A 27638-nucleotide genomic window follows, 5' to 3' on the forward strand; every position below is an offset into this window, starting at 1 on the left:
CTGGAGAGCAGCAGAGTGTACCAGAGCAGTCACTAGAGTGAGACACTCCTAGTACAAAAAGGAAGGACTCCAGACACCCATTTACAGTGATTTCAATTAGAGATGTAGCTCTCTCCCACGCCTGGCAAGAATTAATTGGTAATGGCCCTGCTTCTCAGCAGTGCAAAAATATCCTGAGAAATTATTCAGAGAACAACAAAAGACAGGGCTTTTAGTACTAAGTTTTTGCATAAAACACAGCTGTAGATATCATAAATAAATTAATTTAAAAAGCAGATAATCTTCACTGTGTTGAACAAAAAAAAAAAAAAAAAAAAAAGCGGGGGGGGGGGGGGGGGGGGGGGGGGGGGGGGGGGGGAGAAAGGACCCAAACACTGTTAGTTCTCCCACTGGCTAATATCAGGGGTGAAAGATCGCATTAAGTGTCTACTTATAACTTTCCAGTTAACTATGGCCAATATACATGGAGGTAATTTGTAGTTCAAGTTTTTCATGTCTTTTTTTCCCCAACTAGCTACAAGCTAAATTCTAAAATTTATACTGAAATATACAATTCCAATTTTCAAAACACCCTCCTCCTGGAGGAAATGATATTCAAAAAATTTTGTGCAATCTTGGTGCAGAGCCCCAACAGTCCCATGAAGACAGACAGTATCTTTTCATCAACTGGCACTGAGATTTCACTCTCCTTAGCTGCATTCCAGCAGTTTGGCCAAATTATCTCGTAATTCTGTTAGTTCAAATATTTTTCCATCCAGAATTTCTAAGAGTGTCTTCAGGTTATTGCGGAAAGCCTCCTGCTCGCTCTGGCTCTTCTCCAGGCGCTGCTCTAGGTCAGACAGCTGCCCCTCCAGGTCTTTATTTCGAATTTCAACTTCCTTCAGAAACAAAAGTCAACATACACGCACACGTCAGTTCATTGTTTAGATAACAATACAACTTCTGCTGTCCCTAGTATCTTTTAATAAGTCTGAGCCTCTGACGCTCAATTTCATACAACTTAAGGAGATTGGGACTCAGCCATCTCAGAGAGCCATGCTTGACCATGAACACACCTGTCCTCCCCACAACAAAGGGCTACTACCCACTGCTTCATTCCAGGCAAGGCTTCAGGCACTTCTCAGGACGGGCAGAACCCTCAGGTGGGTGTCTGAGGATTATTTACATCTCACTTTTGTTGCTGATCTTTGTTACTGAGAAATCGGGTGAGAGCGGGCAGAGATGGGAGAAAGCAGGTTCTCCTAACCGGTAACTCTAAAGAAAGAGTTCAAAGAAAAGCAACTCCCTAAAATGAGGTTGTAAGATTGTCTTATACTGATCCTGATCCTGTATTCAGGATCAAAGGAATGACTGTGTAAGAATACACAATTGCTCAACTCAAAAAGCTATAATGAAGATTCAGTAACTGCATGTATCAGAAGTATAAAGCTGACAATTCCAGGCTGACAATCCAGGAAGAAAAAAAATGACAAAAAGAAAGCAAAATTTTGTGACAATACAAGAATGTTTAAAATTTTTGATATAGTCTAAATGCCAGCACACTGAGGATTACTTAGGAGTTATAAATGGCTTTTAACAATGTTTCTAAGTATGACAAATATATAATGAAGCAAGTCCAAAAAAAATCAAAATTACATGAGTAATGATTTAACTTTAGTTTTGAAAATCAAATTTAGAGCTGGAGAGATGGCTCAGTGGTTAAGAGCACTGGCTGCTCTTCTAGACCTGGATTCAATTCCCAGCATCCATATGACAGCTCACAGCCAGCCACCTGTAACTCTAGCTCCAGGGGATCTGATGCCCTCTTCTGGCCTCCAAAGACACATACATGCAGAAAAAACATGCATACACATAAAAAAGGAAAGAATTCTGGTGTTTGAATTATGAGTATCTTTTTCTCCACATTAATTTTTCTCACAATCTTCTCAAAAATGAAAGCTTTTAGGACCAAAAAGGTAGTTCAACAAGTAAAGACACTTGCTTCCAAAACTCACAACTTAAGCTGGCATCACAGCGGTGCATGCCTTTAGTCCAGTACTAGGGAGGCAGAAGCAGGCGGATCTCTGTGAGTCACGGACAGCCTGGTCTCTAGAGGGAGTTTCAGGACAGCAAGAGCTACACAGAGAGACCCTGTCACAACAACAGAAGACTCTCAACCCGAGTTCAATGCCCAGGACACACATGGTAGAAGGAGAGGAGGGACTCCCAAAAGTAGTCCTCTGACATCCACACAGTCACCGTGGCACATACACATAATAAATATATAAATGGAATAAAAACATTCAAGTCTTGAGAGAAAGAACTGGGTAAACTTGAAAACATTAAAGAAAGTAACAGTTGATAATTCTGAACATAATCATGGGATTTGACGGTGATAACTCTGAACAAGGCTCAAGCAACATTACATCACTCCCCAGATAAGCTGCTAAGTGTGGGAGAATTAAGAGAGAAACAGAACACGTATAATTTGTAAATGAAGAGTGTAAAGACCCAATCTAATCTCAAAGTATTTGCTAGGTGAAGAGAACCAACAAAAGAATCAGAAATTAGTATTAGAAACTCGGAAGCTACATCCATGGAGGCTGTAAACTATCAGGGAGGAACAGGTCCTGTGATCAAGGGTACAAATTCCACTCATGACTGCACAGAGTGCTCTCTTGCACTTCAGCAACAAGCTTAGGGACAGAATGTTTCCAGCTACAGAAATAGACCAAACATCATCCGTCGTCATGCTCACTTCACAGCCGTAGCCCAGTCTGCCCTCTACAGTCTTCTTAGACATGAAAGGCTCCCTTGTTCTTCTTGCCAACCAACGAAACACGCAACATTTGACTGGAACCACACAAAACACCATTCCCTCAGTTCAACAGCATTATACTCTGTAGAGTACATGTCCAACTCCAAGATGTGTCTCTGTAGACTTTACTAGTTCAGTAACGGACTAGCACCAGCACAATGAAGATGGCCCTGATCTATTTTTAGATGGGGAGAACATGATTGTGGGGTAAGAATAGACAACCTAGAGAACAGAGGTCAACTGGCCCTGACTGAAGTCACAGCCAGCATCTTCCTGGCCTGTGCACACACTCGGCAACCCCTCTGGCCTTTGCTTCTCTCTCCAAGGCTGTCCTCTGCCATCATTCTGTCTACTCATTTCCTAGTCCTTCAAGGCACCTGAGGAGCACCAACCTCACAGTGTAGCAAAAAAGAAAAGCACTTTATAGGCCAGAATCTCAAATTCCTTTCAGAGTGCTTGAAAGGCCCCAAAATGAAAGTACAAAATTCTACTGGGCAAAGGTGGTATATGTTAGCTACTCAAACGCTGGGGAAAAACTTTAAAATTATATAATTATAACCACTGCCAATGTGACCAGGTATGGTTAATTTTCTCTACATTTAAATCCTGCACCATTCAATCTAAATAAAAGCCATACAAAAATTGTCTTAAGGACACCTGCTTCACAGTTTATACTTAAGATATTAAGTATGTAATTAAGATATATTAATGTTTTATTAGATCTTTACACATAACAGAACATTTAAATCAACAAGAGAAGCATCAATAACTCATTTCTACACAGAAAAAAATGAGTAAAAGAAATGTATGCATTTTGGAGAAGTTATTTAACAATTAGTTGTTAGACATCTTCTATTAGGCACTGGGAATAAAATACTCAGTAAAGATAAAATGGTCCCTGTTTAATACAACATGTTTTCTAGAGGAAGATATTGGCAATAAAGAAGTAGACAAATTTCCGAATGGACAAAGTAATAAGAGTCCGGCCAGCCATCCTCCACAAACCACACGAACATACAATGACAATAAAGCTGTGAAAATTTCAGGACTTGGATATTACTAAAGACAGAACAGAAACATCAAACCACTGGCAGTCAGAGAACCTACGTAACAGCTTCCACAGACCTGCTTCTCAAGCTGTCACTCTAATCCTTTCCAGAGGGCACAGGGGCTGTGAAGAGGAAGACCTCCGTGAATGCCTGAACCCAGAAACCAACGGCCTGGTAGACCAGAGCAGACTGTACATTTGAGGGGCTTAACTGTATGTGAAAGCTGAAGAGGCAGCCTTGTTTCATGCAAGGAACCTGTTCTCTTTTTCTCCTTTTCCTTGAGACAAGGTCTCTCTGTGTAGCCCTGGCTATCCTGGAACTCATACACAGACCAGGCTGGCCTCAAACTCACAGAAATCCTCCTGCCCCTGCCTCCTGAGTGCTGGGATTAAGGTGTATGAAACTATGCCTGGCCAAGTCTTCTTTTTGAAGGGTCACCACTGTTGCAGAGTTTGGTTGGTGGTCAAGGACAGAGGCATTAGAGTTGGACTGTCTTGATCTAAATATGGGTTGGACAAGTTACTTTTCTTCAAGCCCTGGGTTCCTCTGCATTGAACTGTTTTCTTCAAGCCCTGGGTTCCTCTGCATTGAACTGTGATATTCTGATATAATATGAAGAGTGCTTGACATAACATCTGTACACAGCAAGTACTGAATAAAAATTGCTAAGTCTTCTTATAAACTGCTCCTCCTAATCCTTGGCTTCCAGGTTCCTCTTCAAGCCTCTGACAAACTCCTCACTTTATGAACACACTTGTTTCTTTTCTAAAGTGCTTCTAACCCTTCTTAAGGCGGCTAGCTTACGCTGGCAAAAGGCAGTTTAGTAATGAATTTTGAAAAATCTTTCTACATCTGACTCCCACCAACACAGGATGCATGTATGTCAACTAGAATCAGGAAGTATGTTAGCTATGCAGAAAAAAAGTGGGCAAAATTGATTTAAGGCTGACGAAAGGAAAAAGGCACTGACTTTTGTTTTATTAGAGCACAAGGAATGCCAGATTTCAGACAGTAGCTCAGCAGGTCCCTACACTAAATGAAATCCATCAGAGACGTTTTCTGTTAGGTTTAGGGTACCTTTTAATGATAAAAGCAGAAATTTCCAAAGTCCTACGCTGACAACAGCTTATGAACGGCCCCCATTGATGACAAACTACCCAAATGCAGTAATCAAGGAATGTCTAGAACACTGAACATTAGCCATGAATCAGAGGTACTAGAAAACAAAAACGGGAGCTCAAAAACGTCATTCTGATGTTGAAGAATGACTAATACTTTCTGGGTAGAGTCAACAAACATTTTTACTTATCTTACCTGTAGTTTCTGAGTCAGAGAGTCCCTCTGTTCTTGGAGTTCTCTGGCATTATCAATTTCTTGTTTTAGTCTTTCGATTTCCTGGAAAAGGTAAAGTAAGGTCTTTAACAACATTTAACTTATAATAAGGAGAAGGAAGAACTAATTTTCCCCTGAAATTATTTCCTAGTTCTGAGGAAAAGAGTAATTAAAAAGGTGTCCTTTATTTACTTTCAGAGGGGATATATGTCTGTATAGGTATGCTACCTGGAACAGAGTGAGGCTCCTTCTTTCTTTCTTGGAGGTGGGGCAGGGTCTCACACTGTACTCCACTCCTTGAACTCACTACATAGCAAAAGCTGGCTTCAACTCAAGATCTTCCTGCCTCAGTCTCCTAGGCGTGGGACTAAGGTGCAATATCATATGTCCAGTCCAGAATGATTTTTATCAGCAAGTATAATCTGATGGTTTAGCATAGTGCTAAACAGCTTCAAGTTTGAGATACAATTTTTCCTTTGGTATATAAAATAGCTCTTTTTGACTAGAAACCAAAAAAGCAACAACTTGCAAAAATGCATTTAATCTCTAATGGTTTCCTGTTGATTATATAAATACAACTCTCATACAAAAGGCAGCCATAGTTCAACACAGTTAATAATAACAGGAACCTGAGTGGGGAAAACGTGAGCAAGCTTCCTAACAGTAAGTTTCATCTTTAAAAGACTGACAATCTCACGTCTCTGCAGACAGTACTACAGACCTGCCCATCTACAGCGTTGTACACAACACTGTCTGGATCGCAGGTGACTGAAGAGTGGACCTACCTCTTCCTTCACTTTCAGCGTCTCTTCCAGTTCTTGTACTGTCTGATTTAGCTCTGCCTTGTGCGTGTGCACAGCATTTGCTTGACTACTAACACATTCAAGCTCAGTGACCTGCAATTAAATGAGAACACGGTTAAATTAAGTGGCAATTTCAAAGGGTTTCTTGAAGTCATAGTAAGCCCCTGAGAAGTTAATGAATTTTGAATTACTATATGAAAGACTATTAATATTCCCAGCATAAAATAAATTCTTTAAAGATAAATATTTAAGGCAATGGCAAAAACCAAAGGATTATTAGATAGTTTGGGGACAATGAATTATTCAGTGCTGGTCAGAGCCAGGTTAGGGAAAACAAGTGATAATCACTACAACAAATTCCTAAGGAATGTTCCTTAACATTTGTACAAGCACAGCTACGACCTCCACTTCCCCCATTTGTAGTCTCAGGGAAATACGCGTTCTGAAAACTGGCCTTACAGAAGTAAGCATTTTTTTTTTCAAATATATTTCCAAAATACGAGAGAATCTGAAAAGAAAGATATGCTTAAAAACACCTAAAAACTTGGGATATTAGAATGACTTCATGTCAACTGTGCCTCTTATGGGAAAGACAACAGTTCTTCAGTCACTAGGAATTTACCAAGAGCCAACAAGTAATGAGCACTTTTTAATGAGCACTTGACACCTTTTTAAGATAATGGGAAAGGTCAGTGTCCTTCAAAGTCATCCACCCGTTAATACAAGAAGAAATCATGTACACATTACAGACATCCTACCATAATTTCTCATATGCCACTCTCTCAAAGTCCTGCTGACTAGGATAAAGCAAACTTTGCCTTGTGCTTTCAAAACAGCAAATTACCCTCTGTATTCTAGAAGTGTTTCCTTCACATCCCAGCTTCCTTTCTACTTAGGTACTAATATGCTTCCTTATACAGACCTTCTTTACTAGGTCTGAACAAATGCAATGTTCCTGTGGTGGATTTAATTACAACTGTGGTCTCTGTTCTTAGCTATTCGGGAACTGCTAACAGTATGACTGTTATAACTGTCATACAGTATAACTGTATGACATTCAAAGTCTTCCAATTGCTTTTTATAATATTAAATCTTTTTTCTTTTCACTAATGAGGATTGAACCCAGGACCTTTCACATGTGAAGCAAGCACTGTACCACTGGGCTGCATCCCAGACCACAGGGGTAAATTCAATCCTAGGGTCTGTCATTCACTGGCTGCAACCTATTTTGGCTAAGATGTACAATTCTAACTGTAACAGTAGGCAATTCTCTTTGACCTAAGAATAAATGGTGTTCACGTCCATCTTCTTGACTGAACTAGAATGTCCTGTGAAGACCATCCTGATCTTAACAGGTAGTCAACTCAGCACCTATCTTCTGAAAGACAATCCCTTCTGCTGGAAACCTCAAAGCTCTCTTCTTCCTTGCTCACAATACGGAGCAGCTAATAAAGAACTATTGGGAATGGGTTAGAGACACAGCTCAACAGGAAAAGCAAGAGCCACACACAAATCTAACAGTCTAAGTTCAGTCCCTACACCTCAACATGGGAGTCATGGCACAAACTCAACCAAAATTACATGCAGACATTTTACACAGACACAGACACAGACACACACACACACACATTAAAAACTCTTTGGAATCATTTATTTATTGTTTAATAAACATCAGTTGTCTCTGTTTGAATAACTAAAAATGTCTTAAAGGGAATTTCAGTGCTGATAAAAATGGAATGGCTTTATTGGACTAACTTTCCTACAGATAAAAAAACATAAAACAACCAACCTATGGGCAAAATGACAAAAGACAACAAACAAACAATAACAACAAACACAACAACAACAAAACCCCCAAACAGCCAACTCTAGAAAAGCAGTCACATTAGGTGCCAATGACTCACACATCTCTGTCTAAAGGCACTTGCTAGTACAGCTGCGGCTCGATGAACTCAAGATAAAACCCTTAGCTTTACTTTCCTGAGGAGTCCAAGCATTTTGGGACTCCTCAGAATAGCTGGAAGAGCTAGACATTGGGGGAGTTAAATAAAAGGCAAATAGATCTCCCACAAATCTTTAGTGGACTCCACAGCTGAGTGTGCACAGTTAAAGGGTCAGGGAGTGCAGGGTGTGGTGGGGGGTCGGGGGTAGGCACAGGAAGATAAAAACCAGACACTGGAAGGACTGAAGGTGGTGGCACTGGCCATAGAGAAGGCAGTTTGAAATCGTGTCAGATGAATGAGGCCTTGAAAATACTTCGTGCTTCCTGTCACACCTCAAGAGGGTTACATCTTAGGGAGAAAACTGCCTGGGACTAGACCAAGTGATTTTCCCTAGGACAAGTGAAAATTAAAATGGATTAAATCTATCAGTAGATAAATTCAAGGGATTTATTGCCTGCTGGTAATAATAATAATAATAATAATAATAATAATAATAATAATAATAAACAACTCTCCAAAGGAACTAGAAGGCTTTATAAAAGCTCACTTATAATGTCCAATATTTATCTAAAAATGACGGTGCATGTGGTAACAGGAAATGGAATCAGTGGTCAGTAAACCATCTAAAGTAAAGCTGAGATGATTTGCTGCCTGTATACCCACAGCCCAACAATCCTAAAGAACCGATACCAGCTACGAGGAAATGACGGCAAGCTCAGTCTACAGAAGAGAATGCCCTGGATACTACAGATGTGTGTCCAAAGACCGCAGATTCCCGCCTCACTTCTCAGGGTTAGGACTACAGGCGCATACTTCTTTTCATAAATACTTTAATATTCTGACTGCTGCAAAAATTCCTTCTGGGAAAGTATTACACAGTAAGAGAACACACTAGATCTTCAATGGGTATTTACTACCAGTGATTTGTCATAAGCTAGGTTTCCACTGTGATAAATTAACAAGAATATCTTACGCATCATTAAGTATATTCACGTAGTATAAACAGAGCTCCACAACTTTTTCATCTCACAAACTGAAAGTTAATTTTTATACACAGGAGAGGATAGTATCTGTTCTAACTTTGTCCCCTTGTCTTTATTCCCCTTTCCTATTTACATCTCTGCCATTTTGGCACACAGCTAATTGGCACAGCTGAAACTACAATCAGTTCATTTTTGATGACGAAAGCCATAATCTTCATTCTCATTACACTCTGAGAAATATTTTTCTTGAGCCAGTAAAGTAGGAAACTTAGCTCATATATATTCCTGATAAGCAAAGAATTTCCCTAGCAGACTCCCTCCCATGCGCTGCGTCTACATGCGAATTCCCCTTCACCGCAGAAACCTTCATCAGCAGCGCTGGCGCAGCCCTGCCCTTACCCGCTTGTGCAGCCGCTCTGCTTCCTCCTGATAGGCGGCCAGCTGCTGCTTCCATTGCTTCACGTTGGCAGTGGACTCCAGCAGGGCTGCGGTGAGTTTGGCGTTGTTTCCTTTGAGGGTAGCTAGTTCAGCCTCCCAGTGTTTGCTGATTGCTGAACTAAAACAAAATAAGGAGAAAATGTTATCATTTCACTGAGTGCTGCTTCTGAATGGACAACAATATTTAATTTTATTATTAAGCTTATAGTCTAAGAATGTTTTCAGACAACCCCAAGCAATAAAAACAAAAAGTGCTTCTAGAATGGGATACGTCTAACGGGTAAATGTGATACACATATATTAACATATATTATACACATATAATATACTCCAAGCTAAAAAGAATACCTAACAATGTGGTATATTGTTTAAGGGCACCAAAGTCCACTAGAGTTTCATTCCTCGGTGGGGACAGATGAGGATGCTTATGTGATAGAAAGGTTGGAACAGGTGGTATAGTATTTTTTTTTAATTACTGTATCTTTATATATTCAGAATTCTTAAATGCTCAGATATAAAAATTTATTATAATAATTATAATAAAATGATTTCATATGATATGCTAGATCAAGAAATTCATTCTAATAACTACTACAAAAGCAATTCTATTCATTTGGAAGACCCCTTTCTTGATAATTACTTTGCTAACTTTCCAATGGAGAATTGTCTTGTTTGAAAGAAACTATGGTTTCTCCTTTTCATTATTGAATTTTACTCCAATGAATGAAATTCTACTAACGCTGTCCCATTAACCAGTGATGCCTACAGCATTCTTTTATCAATGCTTTTATATTTAGTATCGGTTTGTACCACAAAGCATGTTTTATAGACTGGTATTTTATAGTAATTATAATATATCAAAGAAGGCAGTTTTCATAATCAAAATTTCTAAAGCTTAATACCAGTTTTAAGATCTACCCACATTATAACCCCCTGACAGTCAGAGAAGGACAGCAGATCATTTCCAAAGACAGTCTTAAGAGAAGCAAACAGGGGGCTGGAGAGATGGCTCAGAGGTTAAGAACACTGGCTGATTTTCTAGAGGTTCTGAGTTCAATTCCCAGCAACCACATGGTGGCTTACAACTGTCTATAATGAGATCTGGTGCCCTCTTCTGGCATGCAAGCAGAACACTGTATACATAATAAATAAATAAACCTAAAAAAAAATGAGAGAGAAGCAAACAAACTCAAAATGCTAATCAATCAAATAAGAAAAAAAACATCATATAAACCCAAATTTAAGAACATTCTTCAACATAATCAATCAAAAGCCTTTAAATCAAAAGCCTTTAAAAACATAAAGAAAAGACCAAGGACCAGAACAGGGACTGGAAATAACAACAAAAAACACTGTAGAACGGAAAAGGAACATTGGGGTTGCAGGTGTAGTCTATGGTAAGGCACTTGCCTAGCATGGGAGAGGCCCTGGGCTCGATCCCCAGCACTGTCAAAGAGACAACAGAAAGAGAGGGTCATTAGTAAAGACCGAGACTTAGCTGGTGTTACTGCAATAGTGCTGATTCCCAAAGCTTGATGATTATACTGCAATCATGCAAGACATTAGCTGAGGGATACCAGGAAAAGGGTATACGGGAGTGCAGTTTTTATAACTTCGTTATAAATCTAAAATTAGTTTTATTTGGTCCTAAAATTTACCAGGTAACAGTATCGCATCAAAACATTAAAGGACAGAATAAAGCAATAAATGAAGCAATGAATTTAGCAAACTATTTTTATTCCCAAAAATGAAACTTTTTTCAAATTCTTCTTTGTGGAATGACTTTTTAGATTTAGGTTTTCTAAGAAAAACACATAACTATTCACCTACTCTACATGAATTAGTTTTTATTAAAACCACCTACAGTTTTCCCCCAGAAGTATTTCATTTAAATGGACTCTTCAATCTGGTAACTGAAATCTTATTGAACTAATTTAAACATTTGCTATATGCAATTTTCAAACCTCTTTAAAATTAAAAATGAAAATGACTTTAAAGACTTATTTCTAAAATCTATTTGTCAAAAAACAATACCATTCTAAAGATGAACTACAACATCTCTATAGAGATAGAACAAGGGCATTTTAATACATTATTATCTCGCTTTTATTTTATATTTTATTGGTAGAAACTCCATTAAGAATTTCGTAACTCAATCTATGTCTATTTATTTCATTTATTATGACTGTGGCATTAGACTCCTATATTAACTATAATTGATCTTCCAATCTTTACATGTTAGATTAGTCAAGCATTATTCAAATGTGAGCCATTGGTACATGTGGTTATTTACACTGCTCAGTATTAACAAAATTAAACACTCACTTTTCAGTCTCCTTAGGCACACTTCATACAGTCAATAGCCACAGCCACACATGACTAGTGGTTAGCAGAGACAGAACATGTAATTGTAGCAGAGGACTCTGCTAGACACTGTCATCCAGAAGGAGCTCTATATCTGAACTAGGTTTTCAGTGTCTTCTGTTACAAGTTCAACGGTAGCCCCACAACCTAAATTTATATATTGAAGTAAGTCCTAACTCTTAGAATACCACAGTATGATTGTAGTTAGAGATAGGTTTTTAGAGAAGAGGGTTAAATGAACTCTTTAGGGTGAACCTAATTCATATGACCAATGTACTTATTAGAAAAGATATGACCATCTAAGTATATATTTAAAGTAGGTTAGCAACATTTTCCAAATTACCCTAGGATTTTCCAGTGTCTTAGTTAGGGTTTCTATTGCTGCAATGAAGTACCATGGCCAAAAGCAAGTTGGGGAGGAAAGGGTTTATTTGGCTTACACTTTTACATCACAGTCCATCACTGAAGGAAGTCAGGGCAGGAACTCACGCAGGGTGGCAACCTGGAGGCAGGAGCTGATTGTGCTGCTTACTGGCTTGCTTCCCCACGGTCTGCTCGGCCTGCTTTCTTATAGAACCCAGGACCACCAGCCCAGGGATGGCACCCCCCACAATGGCCTGGGCCCTCCCCCATCAACCATTAATTAAGAAAATGCTCCACAGGCTTGCCTGCAGGCTGATCTTATCGAGACATTTTCTCACCTGAGGTTCCCTCCTCTCAGATCACTAGCGTGTGTCAAGTTGACATAAAACTATTCAGCACATCCAGTATCTTCAAATTTGCTTGTTATTTAGATTAAGGAGGCTCTCGAGTTTAAGACAAACCCTAAACGTCCAGTATACTATGGTTAATCCAGGTAAATGTATTCATTTTCTATGTCAACAAAGTAATTATACAATTTCGCACATGGAATGATATTTGTTTGTGAGCAAGAAGGCTATTAAAAAGCACTTCTAAGAAGACTCTTAGGAGGCACGAGGGAGGGGTTACACTCTCCTGCAAGGTCTTTACCACGATCTTCTGCCAGAAGCAGCATGAGTGAATGATTGGGAGCAAAGAGGGAGACAGGAGAGGCCTGGACGAAGGGAGATGCCCTCACTGTGTGAAGGCTGTAAAGCCTACCTAGGCTTAGTCTACTAGAAAAGGGTAATCTCAAACTGTCCCCCCTATTTCTCTGGACACAGGAGATGACCTAGTACAGTTGGGAAACAAGAGAACAAACCTCTATACCTTAGGAAGAGCAGAAAACAGTCCAGGATTTGGGTCTCCAATATCTGTGAGAGGGGTAAGAAACTCCCGTAGAAGACCCTCAAATGAACAAGATGGCATTTACCGGCTACCAGAAGGTAGCTGGGTCCTCACCATCACACTGACAGCAACTTCCCATTGTGAAAGGGATAAAGTATAAGACAATCCAAAAGCTAAGGAAGTATCAGGAACTGTGGGAAAAATCTCTCCAGCAGGTCAGCATTGACCCTAAGCACAAGATATTACTACAAGTAGGTTAAAAGATAAACAAACCAAAAACCTAGTTTAACCCTTGAGTAGAATGACTTAACTCCTATGCTAACATGAGAAAGAGTCATACCCAAGTATAGGAGCACATATAGTAGCTGGCCTTCCATATGGATTCCTATCTGTGGACTCCGTCAACTACTGGTTGAAAAGATTCGGAAAAACGTATTTTGTCTGTACTGAACATAAACAGACTTTTCTTTATCAACAAAGCACTGGCTATTTATACAGCACATATACTGCATCAGTCCACTTGTAGAGGTCAAGTGTACGGTAGGATAGACATCAAACACTGTGTCACTTGACACAAGGGACTAGAGGACCCACAGATCTGGGTATTGACAGCGGGCCCCAGACCCAATCCCCTCTGGATAAAGGGTCAACTACTATAACCTGCTGCTGTCTTTCTGTAGTACTTGACATTCAGTAAGTTGCAGTGTATACCGAAGAACAACATGCAGCCAGCGTCAAAAGAGAAAGCAATCCCAGCTTCTGACTCAGAGATGCAGGGCGCACTAAGCCAGGAAGGCAAACAGCCCTCCGAGGCTTTCCTCGGAAAGGAGACATCAAGCTTGATCAGATTGTGAATTTCAACAGAGAAATGGAAACTACAAGCAAGAATCAAGAGACAGTGTCAGAAATAATATAATAGAGATAAAGAATGTTTTTGACAGATTCGGGGAATTTGACATAACTGCAGGAAATGATTGAAATCAGTCAAAGTGAAACACAGAGAAAAAGGAGCCCACAAAACATTCGGACTAATATCAAACTACCTAATAAAATGTGCTACTGTACTACAGAAGAGGGCTGAAGAAATATTTTAAGACATAAAGGCCGAAAAATAAAATACCCACTCTCATAACAGGGTTAGTCACAGCAGTCAGAAGCTAGAAGTAACCCCATGTCCTTCAGTGGTTGGCTGGACCAGCAAAATAAAGTATGTAGGTACATGTAATAGAAGGAAATTCTGAATGTACTGTAACACAGATGAACCTCAAGGAAATCATGTTACATGTAAAAGGCCGGCCCCCAAAGACAAATACTGTATGTCTTCACTCATGTTTGAGGTGCACAGTCAAGACCAGGGAACAGAAAATGCTGTCAAAGGGTATGGACTTACCTAGTGAGTACTGTATATCAGATTTGCAAAGTGAAAAATAAATCACAGAAGGACAGTGGGGTCAACTACAAAAGGGCGCAGAGAACGTAGAACAGAGAACCTGTTACCTGTGTTTGTAGCTTTACAAGTATACAAACTATAAAAATGGATACAAATTCACATATTAGAAAGGGGAATGCCCCTGTATGCAGCTCCTTTAATAAAGTTATGTTACTACCAAAAATACAGTAAAAAGCTTTCTACGTGCTTTTGTGTGTTCTTCCTGCGACTGCACGATGACAAACGACTGGAGGAGCTGGAAAGACTTTCTTCAGCTTGATAGCACTGTCTCAGAACTGCTCTACGAGCTCGGCTTTCTCGGCATGGGAAGAGACTGGGTGGGTAGGAAGCAGACCAGTGCTACAGGACAAGAGAAGGTGTCCGGCCACTGGAGACGGTGGTAAGAAACAGGTGGGGGAGAAGGATTAAAGCAGCAGGGCTATGCAAAGGAAAAGCGACACAGGCAAGGCACAAAGAGCAGGTGCCTGGGGTGGTAGGAAACGGAAGCAAGGCCACAGAAATAGGGCAGTGAAAGTTGAAGGTACCCAGTCTCTTAATATACTTCTTATTTCCGTGAGTATGCCTTGAGTCCCAACGCATTAAGTAGTGAGCCCTGACATGGTCAAGCTGTGTTAGGGATTTTCACTAATCTTTTTTTACTCTTCAGAGTCCCCAAACACAGTACAGTGTACAAGGCCGCAGTCTGCCAGATCAAAGACCTACGTAGCCTGGAATGAACACTCTAGGGAAGCAGTTTAGTATTAAGTTTCTGTTTTTTGTTTTTTTTCCAGACAGGGTTTCTCTGTGTAGCTTTGGAGTCTTTCCTGGAACTCACTCTGTAGCCCAGGCTGGCCTTGAACTCCTCCTGCCTCTGCCTCTCAAGTGTTGCACCACCTGGCTAGTATTAAGTTTTTACGTCTTTACATTTTCTTCTTTATTTTATTGTCTCATGTGTAGGATACATGTACATCTGTGCACCATTTACAAGAAGTGCCCAAGGAAGCCAGAGGAGGTGTTGGATGCCCTAGAACTGGAATTACAGAGTGTCACCATATGGGTGTTAAGAATCAAGCCAGGGTCCTCTGAAGAGCAGCCCGTGCTCTTAACTACCCAGCCATGTCTCCAGTCCCCATGTCTGTATTTTCTCACACTGATTAAAAGGTAAATGAATGCACGATCTAAAAGTCATCTGCTGATTACCCAAATTTATTACGTGGAAAATCTGAGTTGTTCAGAGAACATTTCTATTTCATCTACTTTGAGCTGTTCCTTGGGTCATATTTCTAAAGCACAGTGAAATACAATTTAGTGTGTGTGCTTATCAATCTTCATTGTTTTCCTCCTGTGGCTATACACATATTCCTTTGGCTACCAAGTATGGAAATGCTTCTATTATAATGACTTATACAACTTCAACTTCCATAAATGCCAAAGACTGATATACTAAAGGGAGATCAACAAGTGAGTTATCTCAGAGTCTTACGTGCATGTGTATGTTTTAATATTCTTCCCAATTTTGAAAAAAGAAAAAGTATATTCCTTTTTCTTTAACTCTAAGATACCGGTTTCCTCCCTATTAGATTGATATTTAGTACTAATTGATACCTTTGGGTTAACTTTGATAGTGCAATTTTAAGTTGGCATTTTACATTTCAGAAATACCTATTAAGAAAGTGTTGGGGAGGTTGCTCCCTGCCTGACACATACAGCCCTGAGTTAGATTTCCACCAGTACAAAAACATTGCTGGTGTTCTTGAGGATGATTTGGTCTTTTAGCATAGACACAGTTTTGAAAGTTAGATCTTAACAACTCAGGAAGAAAGCAAATTTGTCCAGTGATTCAGAGACAATCGGAACACTATGAGTGCTGGGGTAAGGTAAAATAATCCTTCATTCCTGTGTTTGCTTTTGATTGTCCAGTAGAGTTTCCCTTCAGAAAGGATCAGCTAGTTTTCTTGGCTCCAAATCTACAAGGTGTTCAGAACACTTCAAAACCACCACCAGAGTTTCCTTACAGTGGGTTTCAAATTCAATTTCCCGTCATTTAAAGTTAAAATTTTGTGAGGGAAGTATTAAGCTTCACTGAAGTATTAAATTAATATAAAATCAATAAGAAAATATTTTAAAAATGTGAGTCTGATGCATGAGCAGTACATTTAACCTCTGAATAAGCCAATGTGAATGGCTACTTGCACCATCTAAGACAGACCTCTAGGGCTCTGGATCTGTCATCAGAGTCTCTAAAATGGTCAATCCTTGCCTGTACTCTACACATGTTATGAATGTATTACTAAGAAAAATATTTAGATAATTTTTTTTCAAAATACGTAAAAATAGGGTACAAACAGCCTTTTGTTTTGTTTTGTTTTGTTTTTTAAATATGCTTCTCTGTATCAAGAATGAAGCTTAGCGAGGTGGTGATGCTGCACGCCTTTAATCCAAGCACTCGGGAGGCAGAGGCAGGTGGATCTCTGTGAGTTCAAGCCAGCATGGTCTACAAAGTGAGTTCCAGGACAGGCACCAAAGCTACAGAGAGACCCTGTCTTGGAAAAAAAACGAACAAACAAAAGACAACAAAAGTCCCAAAGTGGAAACACTGCATAGCACTGTCCGACCTGAAGTCGACCTGAAGTCGGCCTGCTGTTTGGTTCTCCACCTCCCACCCCAATGGGGAGAAGGGAAGTGATCAACACTGATCCAGACATGCTTATGTTCTTTCTAGGTAGGTGTTCTTGTATTAACTACTGGCTCCAAGCTAGGCCCACTTAAAAACAACAACAAAAAGATACACTCAACAGTTTAAGGTCAGGATTTTTTTCCCTTCCTTCCTCTCTCTCTCCCTCCTTTGCTGGGGATGCTGCGAACGTGTTGCTCTGATTGATTGATAAATAAAACGCTGATTGGCCAGTAGCCAGGCAGGAAGTATAGTATAGGTGGGATAAGCAGAGAAAAGAATTCTGGGAGGTGGAAGGCTGAGTCAGGAGATGCTGCCAGCCACTGCTGCCGCCATGAAAAGTAAGATGTAAAGTACCGGTAAGCCACAAGCCACGTGGCAACTTATAGATTAATAGAAATGGGTTAATTTAAGATATAAGATCTAGCTAGCAAGAAGCCTGAGCCATTAGGCCAAACAGTTTTAATTAATATAAGCGTCTGTGTGTTTATTTGGGTCTGAGTGGCTGTGGGCCCAGGCAGGACTGGAGATAACTCCAGCAACACTCCTTCCTTTCATTCTTTATCTATTTATTTTGAGACATGGTCTCTCTACACAGCCCTGGCTGTCCTGTGAAACTCAAAGAGATCTGCCTGCCTCTGTCTCCAGTGTTGGGATTAAAGGTGTGTACCACCACACCTGGCAAATTATTTTTTCTTTCTCTCTCCCTCTCCCTCTCTCTTTTATTCCTTCAAGGCTGGGTTTCTCTGTGTAGTCCTGGCTGTCCTGGAACTCACAGAGATCTGCTTTCCTCTACCTCCAGAATCTAGAATTAAAGGTGTGCACCACCACCACCCAACAAATTTTTGTTTCTTAATAATAAAACTTGTTTCTTTAAAGGAGAGAAATTCTTCTTTAATGAAAGCATAGTGATCTTTATAAATAATACATTTGCCAAAAGGAAGTGCATGAGTAAGTTTTGGGGGTTGACAGGTAAATAGCCTGATATGTAAAGGGAATTTCCTACTACATTTAACCCCGTAACTTGTCTCAATACTCTGAGTTTACTGTTATTAATCAGGGTACTTCTTTGGAGGCTCTTCCTCCAACCCCAAGGCGGGGGTGTCAGAGTCTTGCTATGTAGCCCTAGCTGGCATTAACCCTATGATCCTCTGCCCCAATCCCAGTACTCAAAGGCTGAATCAGGAAATGGACAACAGCCTGAAGCCGGCCTGGGCTACAGAGTGAATTCCTGGCCAGCTTGAGCTACAGAATGAGCTGGCTCCAAATAAATAGACAGAAAGGTAGGTAGGTAGGTAGGTAGGTAGGTAGGTAGATGGGTAGATATAGACAGAATTATGACATCAAAAAATGAATCAGAAGAGTGGAACTCTGGACATGATGGAGTCACAAGAACTCTTTAAATCACTTAATATATCTATGTGTGTATGAAAGTAGACAGCATGTGCTGGGAACATTGCTTAGTGCTTGACACCAGGGCCTGAATTTGGATCCCTAGTAGGAATGTAAAATGCTGGGCACACTGTGCATGTCTACAATCCCTAAGCTGAGGAGGCAGATCTTGGGGACTCCCTGGCTAGCCAGTCTAGCCAAAATGGTGACTTCCTGGTCCAGGGAAAGACCCTGTCAAAACAGGAAGGCAAACAATATAGATGTCTGGCCTCTGTATGCACACATGTGCAAGTGCCCCCATACCACAGACACACACAAACCACACACAATTTTCATTTTTAAAAGTAGCTGTATTAAGATCTTTATCTGTCTAAAAGAACTATCAAGGGTTGTACTTTATAAATTTTCCATTGTGAAATGCAATATGTTTTATAATCAAAGGCATCTTAGAGATCAGCTAAAATACTAAACTTACTTAGTTTTTGTAAAGAAAGTAAAATATCACTGGCTTTAAGGAACTTAGAAAATTAATAAAGTTGCTTCCAAATGTACAAGGAGGGCCTCTGTATCAGTCTAAAAATATTTCTGAGCTGTGAAGAACATACACATTAAACCAGAACTGACTGTTGAAACTAGCGGTTTAAGCACAGGCTTGGGAGTTTGAGGGCTCCAAACCAACATCAACTAGTTAGTTATGGGGTCTTGGGTTCATCACTTAGCCTTACTGTTTCATCTGTTAAGGATTAACAGCAACTACCTTCATAGGCTAATTCTCAGGAGTAAGTAGCCTGTATGAAATATGTAATGGGTGTTCAAATATTAGGGCCTTCCCTATATGAATAAGCAATAAACAGTCTTAAAAGCATCTTCAGTGAGCTAAGAAAAAGCTAGAGACTTAATGTTAAATATGAATGTTAAATATTTTAAAAGGACTTTTTGATCAGTGGTGTAAATGACCGAAATAGATGTAATTTAAGTCAAATCAACATCAGGTACTCACTGAATGATTTAAGCTTCCTTCCTTGGTAGTGTAGATGTATTATTTATTACAAGTCTAACCCTTTGGTGTAGACCTCAGTAACTTCGGCGAGTAATGAAGGAATAACAAAATGAGTAAAACAGAACTCCCCGTCAGAAGCCCTGCCTGTGCTTTACTTCTGATGGCGAAAGGAGGAGACAGTGAAACCTGAATCTGAATTACGTGTGTTTGGCTCATGAAACATTCAGCATAACTGTGCGGCTTCCCATTAGAATGTGGAGGGCACAGAAATATCTAGTTCTTAAACCAGAAGACAAGTAGTTGTGTATGAATAAATAAGAAGACAGGAACTGAAAAAAAAATCTAGTTCTTGCTCCATTTTTACTAAGATGGAGAGTCACAGTGGCTCTCAGAAGTGTCCTGGATCCCATAATGGTGCTTCGTGTAGTGTAAACCACCTTTCCACATTGATCTCTTGAGATGTGTACTGCACATGTGGCATCTGTACACTTCTGGCCGGGCCTCTTGTGGTTGAGGAAAGACATGCAGCTAAGGACCACAGGAAGTCCCAATTTTATGGTCACTTTCTAGTCTCACTGCTGGCTCCTAATATCGGGTGTTAAAGCCCACAGAGATTCCTACTGAAAACTACAATAGCCTACTTTCTGTAAGGAACCAGATGTGGACACTAAATTCTTTCTCAATCACGTTTACTTGTAAAAGATCCACTTTTAAAATAGGTATTCTAAATACCTTAACATAAAAAGTTTTCCTGTATCAGTAAATTTAGAGGATTGGGGGTCCATCCAAAAGAGGGTAACTACTCACTCAATTCATTGGTAACTTGTAACAAAAACTAAAAAAGATTTGGCCCAAATTGATACTACAAAATATAAATCTATTATATTAACACAAGCTACTGTTTATGTTGATTTACCTTTTGAAAACAAATAAAAACAACTAACCACTTACTAAGAGCTTTCTTTAGAAACTTTCCCCCAGAATTCTCTACTGAGGAGGTCTCCAGGACATGAGCTCTATTTATTAAGTGAAAAATGATGCATCTTTAAACTCTTATGAAAATGTATCTATCTTTTGCAAAAGTGCAGTCTATTAAATTCAAGCCTGTCTTCCATTTGCTAGACTACAACATATAATCATAACCCATTCAAAATAAAACATTTTAACTATATGCTGATTTAACTTCCAAAGGACATGAAAATAAATTTCCTTGCAAAGTAGGTCCTTAAGGAAAATTCACTGTGAAAACTGCTTGGTGGGCCTGGAGAGGTAGCTCAGCAGTTAACAGCACTGGCTGCTCTTCCAGAGGATCCAAGTTCAAGTCCCAGCACCCACATGGCAGCTCACAACTGTCTGTAACTTTAGTTTCATGGGACCCAACTGCTGTGGGATGGTCTGTATGTCAAGTGTGTTGCTGATTGGTCAATAAATAAATCACTGATTGGCCAGTGGCCAGGCAGGAAGTATAGGCGGGACAAGGAGGAGAATAAAGCTGGGAAGTGGAAGGCTGAGAGAGAGACACTGCCAGCTGCCATGATGACAAACAGCATGTGAAGATGCCGGTAAGCCACAAGCCATGTGGCAAGGTATAGATTTATGGAAATGGATTAATTTAAGCTGTAAGGACAGTTAGCAAGAAGCCTGCCACGGCCATACAGTTTGTAACCAATATAAGTCTCTGTGTTTACTTGGTCGGGTTTGAGCGGCTGTGGGACTGGCAGGTGAGAGAGATTTGTCCTGACTGAGGGCCAGGCAGGAAAACTCTAGCTACACCCAACACTCTCACACAGACACACATGCAGGCAAAACACCAATGCACATAAAATAAAAATAATTTAAAAAACCTGCTTGGCATGCCATTAAGTACTGCTGGAGCAAAACATGAATAACAGAAGTCACTCTAGATACTGGCAGAATTAAAGCCATAATTGGGTGGGAAAAAATGGGTATTTTATAGTAAAATCTGTTTCCCAATATTTTGCTAAGAAAACTTTCATCTTTTGGAGACAATAGCAATCAATATTTTAATGGCCATTATTTGGTACTCAGAAGCAGAAACATTTACAGCTTAATTTTCTTTTTGAAGAGGCTATAATCAAAAGACAAAACTATTTAATGCTTGAGTGATGGCATGAACAAAAGTTTGTTTCTGTTCTCATTCAAGGCAGACTCATTATCACCAACTGTTTGCCAGTGCACATTTAATATTTAAATAGCATGCAAAGGTAGGGGCACTGATCAAAGGCACTACACAAATGGTCTTAGGGGTAAACGGTAGAGAATAACAACTTAGTTTATTATTGAATGCTATTGTCAAGGGGAGCTTTTTAGTTTATCTTCTTAAACCTCCCTCATCAGCCTGGACAGTGGCAAAGGCCTCTATAACCCTGAAAGCCCACTTTACTTGCCAAGGTGATGGGGTCACACTGGTTCCACCCCAAGTTAGTTTAGCAAGAGCCAATATTTCAGCTGTAGGATGATGATACAAGTGATATGCCAGTGAAAATTTTCTTTATTGTTCTTCCAGTAACAGTGACTAACTTGAGCATACTCATCCCAGAAACTCTTCCTTGATCTAAATAATCCTCTTAGTAATCTGCAATGAGCTTCTTTTGTTTGTCTGGGTTTTTGTTGTTTGTTTTTGAGACAGGAACTCACGGTGAGCTCTGGCTGACTTGGCACTCGTACTCAGAGCAGACCGGCCTCAAAATCAGAGGTCCTCATACTCCGCCTTCTAAGTGCTGGTACTAAAGGTGTGTGCCACCACACTTACCTTTTGAAAGAATTTTTCACATGACAGCATCACATTACAACTAAGTTTCAACACTACTGATTTGAAGTAATACAGACTAGTACGTGCAAAGGCTGATGAGGACCGACTTCTAGCTATGTTTTAGGACTAGGACTTGAAGTAGGGTCCTGTCCTACAGTTTCTCTCACTGAGCTACAACTTCTCTTTTTCACATGTTCTCTTTCCTTCACTGCCTAAAAGATAATCTATAATTGGCTGTATGTAGTCACATGGCAGGTGCTGAGAAGGAATGCTACGCAGAAGTCGTTGGAAAACAAAAACTACTTTTCAGTGAGTTTAGGATATGGATTGATAAAAATTAGTGAGATCAGAATATGCTGGTCAAAAATAAAAACATGAAAGCTGGGGTAAAATTCTTTTTTCTTTAAAATTTATTTGATGTGTATGGGTGTTTGCCTGTGTTTATGTCTGTGTACTTGTTGCCAGAAGGCCAGAAGAGGGTGCTGGATCCCCCAGAAACTGGAGCTACAGACTGTTATGAGCTGCCATGTGGGTGCAGGAAACTGAACCTGGGTCCTTTGGAAGAACAGCCAGTGCTTTTAACCCCTGAGCTATCTCTCCAGTCCCTGGGATGAAATTCTTAAGTCTTCAAACTAAGACTTTACATTGTGGAAACGGACTGAAAATATGCAGATATAAACAGTTTTACAATGCATTTGAATGCAAACTGCCCATAGTGCTATTTGACCTCTATTAATAACAACTTGGCAGCTGGTTTCTCTGGACAAATGAGGGCTGTCGTAAAACTAGGAGCTATTAAAACACAGATTCAGAGGTTTACTTAGCTAACATCTTTCAAAAGGCATCCCCAAACCCATATATTCCAAGCCTATGATATATACTGCATTCATCCACATAAACAGCCTGCTCGAATAAACACCTTCTTGTTTGTACTTGTGATAAATGACTACTTATTTCTCAACCAGCTAAACTGCACCTCTATAATTACCACTGATTTATAGAAGACTTTAGGTGAAACTATATAATGTAGACCTGGAAGTCTAGCTGCCATGCTTCTTCCTCAAGAATCATGCCACTTAAAGCCGTTGATCTTAAGTTTGCTGCGGATTGAACCCAGGGGCTCATGTGTTCTGGGCAGGTGCTCTGCCACAGAACTCTACTCCCACACCATAAAAGTATTATCTTTTGAAAGTAAAATTACACTTTCAGGTACGTTTTTATAAACGAGAATAAAAAAATGCAAGAAATAAGATAAAGCTTATAATAAATAAAATAAAATAAGCTTATTTTAGATTGTACCAACTGATACTACTTATAGTATACCCACAGAAGACCTCAGGAGTGCTAAACGGTATTCAGAGCTTAATAGAATCAGAAGTGCCTCTCCTTCATTTAGTTTCCGCAACTTAGAACTGTCTGACAAATGTGACAAAAATTGGGCATTTATGTATTTTGGCTTCTGAGTTTTATATGAAGAAGATGTGCACTATCTAAAGAGGTTTAGCTCAGTTAGTATCTACATTTAAGATTTGCATCTTAGAAGGAAAGAACATGCTGCCAAAGCCTGCTGGGAGCCAAGAAGTTATTACCAGAAGCTGCACAGTTTTGATGAGGAGCTGCGGAGTGTGCTGTTTGCCCTGCCTGCTGGGTTTCGGTCTCCCCGAGTATGCCCCAATTCTCCCTTGTAGAATAGGAACGTTTACTCTATGCCACTGTATATTCCTAGCAGGTAACTTGTTTTTTATTTTCCAGGGCTCATAGCTAAGAGTCTGCCTTGAGTCTCAGCTGAGATGCAGACTGGCACAGTGTTGGAACTTTAAGAGTACAGAAACTTCAGGAATTGAACTGAATGCATTCTGCATTAGGAGATGGCCCTGAGCCAGGTGTGGAATGCTAGGTTTTGAACTTGTACTGCTCTCCATGGGCTCGTGCATTTGAATACTTGATCTTCCCCTGGTGTTTCTGCTTTGGGGACCCTTAAGACGTGGGGCAGAGCTGGAGAAAGCAGATTGCTGGGAAGGGGCACACAGGGGCTAGAGCCAGGCTCTATTTTGCCCTCCCCTTGCTCCCTGCCTGCTGACATGCCCTAACCAGCAGCCTTAGGTCCCCATCCCCAAGTCCTGAGCTGCTCTGCAGCTGTGCTGTCCCTGCCAGGAAGGACTGAACACTTGCACATGGTGAGCAGTGCTTGTCCTTCCTCTCACCTCTCCCAGTTACTTTAACACGGCCATGAAAAAAGTACACCAGCCAAGCACCCTGCCTGCCTGTCCTGCCCTCCTTCCCCACTCCTTTCCTTTCGTCCCTTCCTCCCTCTCCGGCTCTACACTTTGACAACAGCAATGCAAGCTGAAGCTGTACACTGATTTAGACTTAGACTTGTAAATACAAAAAAATCAAGTCTGGGAGGAAAACAGAAATAATTACATCAACAGAGCATATTACTCTGTACTTGAAAACAAAAGAAGAATGAATGCTTTTATCCCTTCAAGTACATTTTCTTAGCATCTATAATTCAGTTAAAAAGATGGATTGAAACGGAAGTTTCTGTTTGCAATTTCCAGGATGACTCTGGGTAAATAACTTATACTCTGTTCTGCAAGTTCTCCTGTTTGTAAAGTGGTAACAACACTACTTGTTACAAACTGCATTCCTACTGATGTTGTAAGGATTGAAACTAATGTAGTTAAAGTTCAGGTAACTGTAACTACTCATGCATTTGAGCACATGGTCACATAAAGACTTACATTTCTATTTTATTGAGGTACGTGATATTACATTTTGATGATTATTAATAGCCAGCCTACCAGTTTATATATTTTACAAACTAAATTCAAGCAGTCAATGTATTAAATGTAGTAAGTCAATAGTATTTTCTAATATTTTTCAGGTGCAAGATATTTCCATCATCCTTAAGGATTTTCTACCTTAATAACGGGAGAAAAAAACAGGTCTAATATAGAAGAAATAATCAGCTACCTGTTCAACAGATGTTTATTGTGCTTCTACAGTGTGTCATGTACCATACCAGACAGTGAGATTCAAGGATGAATAAGCATGTCAAAGGTCCTCAAAAAACTTAAAAGGATAGAAAACTGAAAATACAGGCTGGAGAGATGGCTCAGCGGTTAAGAGCACTGGCTGCTCTTCCAGAGGTCCTAAGTTCAATTCCCAGCAACCACATGGTAGCTCACAACCATCTGTACTGAGATCTGGCACTCTCTTCTGGCATGCAGGCAGAACACTGTACACATAATAAATAAATCTTTAAAAAAAAAACTGAAAATACATCTTCCCTCCTATTTGTTTACTCTTAAAGCTAAGTAGGAAAGAATTCTCACTTCTTCCAAGTTTTTATCTTTCCAGGTATCATTTCTATGATCTCAAGATGAGGGCAAACTACCCTGAACCTACACTAATATAATCCACTGGTCAAATCAGCATGAACAGGCCTTCCTCAATATTTTTTTGTTAGAAATCATGTATCGAGCATCTGCGAAGGTAGATGAGATTGTTCTTAGGAGCACCATGAGGGCAGTAGAGTATGTAAGTGGTCTGGATGATGACTTTGCACTCATAACATGTATATGCACACACACATACTAAATACTACACAGACATAATTGTGCCTTCCAGATACCCCTAACTTCTAGATACGCTCATTTTGCAGCTTTGTTGGAAGATTCAACTTCTTACAGTGTCTCTCTAGATGCTCTTGGGTTGCAATATGCTTACACGAAAATCTGAGCACTCTTAGGACACGCATGCCAATCCTATGCTGATCCTTTGATGATTTCAGGAACGTATTGCTTAGCTCTAAGCTAAGATCTAAGATCGACAGCTAGCTACTTGGTAAATGTACAGAATGTAGTCTTAGTACTACATTAACTAATCATAGAGTAAAGAAATCACATATAAGGATATTTTACTGTCACCTACACTCATATAAATTATCCAAACTAAGATCCCCCAATAATTCTTTGAAAATATAAACTAACAGATAATCAAGACTACTATGACTACAAACACATAAGCATATGCACTAGACTCTAAGACGTATGTCAGTTACAATTACAAAATGAACCTGATGGCAAGCCATCTTTTAAAATATAAAATATAAAATATTTGTTTATACCCAGAGATTAATGCTATTCTCAACTTTACACAGACAAGTTTCTTTTTGCAGTGGGCAGTGGTTAAGGCAGAAACTCATCATCTGGTCATGGTACTGAGAGTGACCGTTGAGTGTTCAGCTCTAAATGGGACCTCTTTTCACCACCCCTCCACTAAGGATCAGTTAACATTAAAGAAGGGGAACAGAAAACAATTTAAGAGACAGAAGATGGGGAGGGGTACTGTGAAATGTCTTCTGGACACGGCGTGGCTACTGCCTCATGAAATTCAACAGCAGCTATGGTTATCTGCACAACATAGAGCCTGTCAACATTCCAAGACGGATCAGGGAAGAGACATATGAGGCGACCCTCTTATCTAAGGAGTTCCATGGCTGCTAGGGGAGGATGATGTAGCTACTGGGAAGCTGTCCATGCTCCAGTAACTAATACTATGCCCATGCACATGCAAACACCCCTTAAAAAATTGTGTAGGTTACTGGGGGAAACAAACAACTCAAAGCAGGAGGGAAGTACTAGGAAGAAGGGCTCCAGAGGGCCTGGGGGTGGGGCTAAGAGAGGGGGATGAAGGTGAACTTGATCAAACACATTGTCAAGAATTAAAAAAAAAGATTAAATAAATGAACATGACCATATGGACTTAACCTAAATGCATATCATGTCCTCAAATGAATAAATGTCTTGTTTTGTTTGTTTGTGTGTTCGTTTGTTGTTTGTTTTTTGAGACTGGGTTTCTCTGAGATATTGTTTTGTTTTGTTTTTTGGGGTTTTTTGATGAATAAATGTCTACAGACTCAATACTCACTGCATTTCAATTGTACCTTTTAGGCAATCCTAACCTATTTTTTTTTGTCAAATAATGACTAAATTTTGTTAATTATTATTTTTGCAGTTTGGTCTACTTTAGACTTAAAATTCCTTCACAACAGACTAAGGAAAAGACTAAGCAGAGATGTGGAAGATCAGTCAAGTTCTAATTCTGATTTCTACAGATGTATAAAAGCTCCCTAACCTGGGTATGACTGCTGGTAGGCTGCCCAAGTTCCTATGGATGACCTTACAGCCATGTTCCAGGAGACTGCATGAACTGAACTCAGTGGAGTGGAAAGAAGGAAGGGAGAAGGGAGAGAGGGAGGCAGGCAGGCAGGCAGAAGGTGTGAAGGAGGAATTTGGGGTTGATATGACTAAGATATATTGTATACATGTATGACATTTTCTAAGAATAAAAAAAGAATATTAGGTTCCTTTTTTTTAAAATCCCTAACGTTTCTATTCTTCAGATT

At 39.8% G+C, this 27638-nt stretch overlaps 1 protein-coding gene across 2 annotated transcripts in view; it reads right to left on the bottom strand.

Moving 5' to 3' along the window:
• Positions 1–337: 337 nt before the first annotated feature.
• Homer1 (homer scaffold protein 1) overlaps positions 338–27638 on the bottom strand; it is a 100121-nt gene continuing 72820 nt past the window's right edge. Inside the window, exons 6-10 of one of the 2 annotated variants that reach the window (XM_052743563.1) lie at positions 10756–10791; positions 9307–9463; positions 5964–6074; positions 5161–5241; positions 338–878 (exon numbers count right to left, since the gene is read on the bottom strand). In XM_052743563.1, the coding sequence (XP_052599523.1) occupies positions 690–878; positions 5161–5241; positions 5964–6074; positions 9307–9463; positions 10756–10791 (574 nt within the window). In that variant the 3' untranslated portion in view covers positions 338–689. The remainder of the gene's footprint in view (positions 879–5160; positions 5242–5963; positions 6075–9306; positions 9464–10755; positions 10792–27638) is intronic. The other variant, XM_052743564.1, reaches the window with a different exon arrangement.

Source organism: Peromyscus californicus, unplaced genomic scaffold (genome assembly GCF_007827085.1).
Source record: "Peromyscus californicus insignis strain IS unplaced genomic scaffold, ASM782708v3 Scaffold_18__1_contigs__length_77618521, whole genome shotgun sequence".
In the NCBI taxonomy this organism is placed as follows: Eukaryota; Metazoa; Chordata; class Mammalia; order Rodentia; family Cricetidae; genus Peromyscus; species Peromyscus californicus.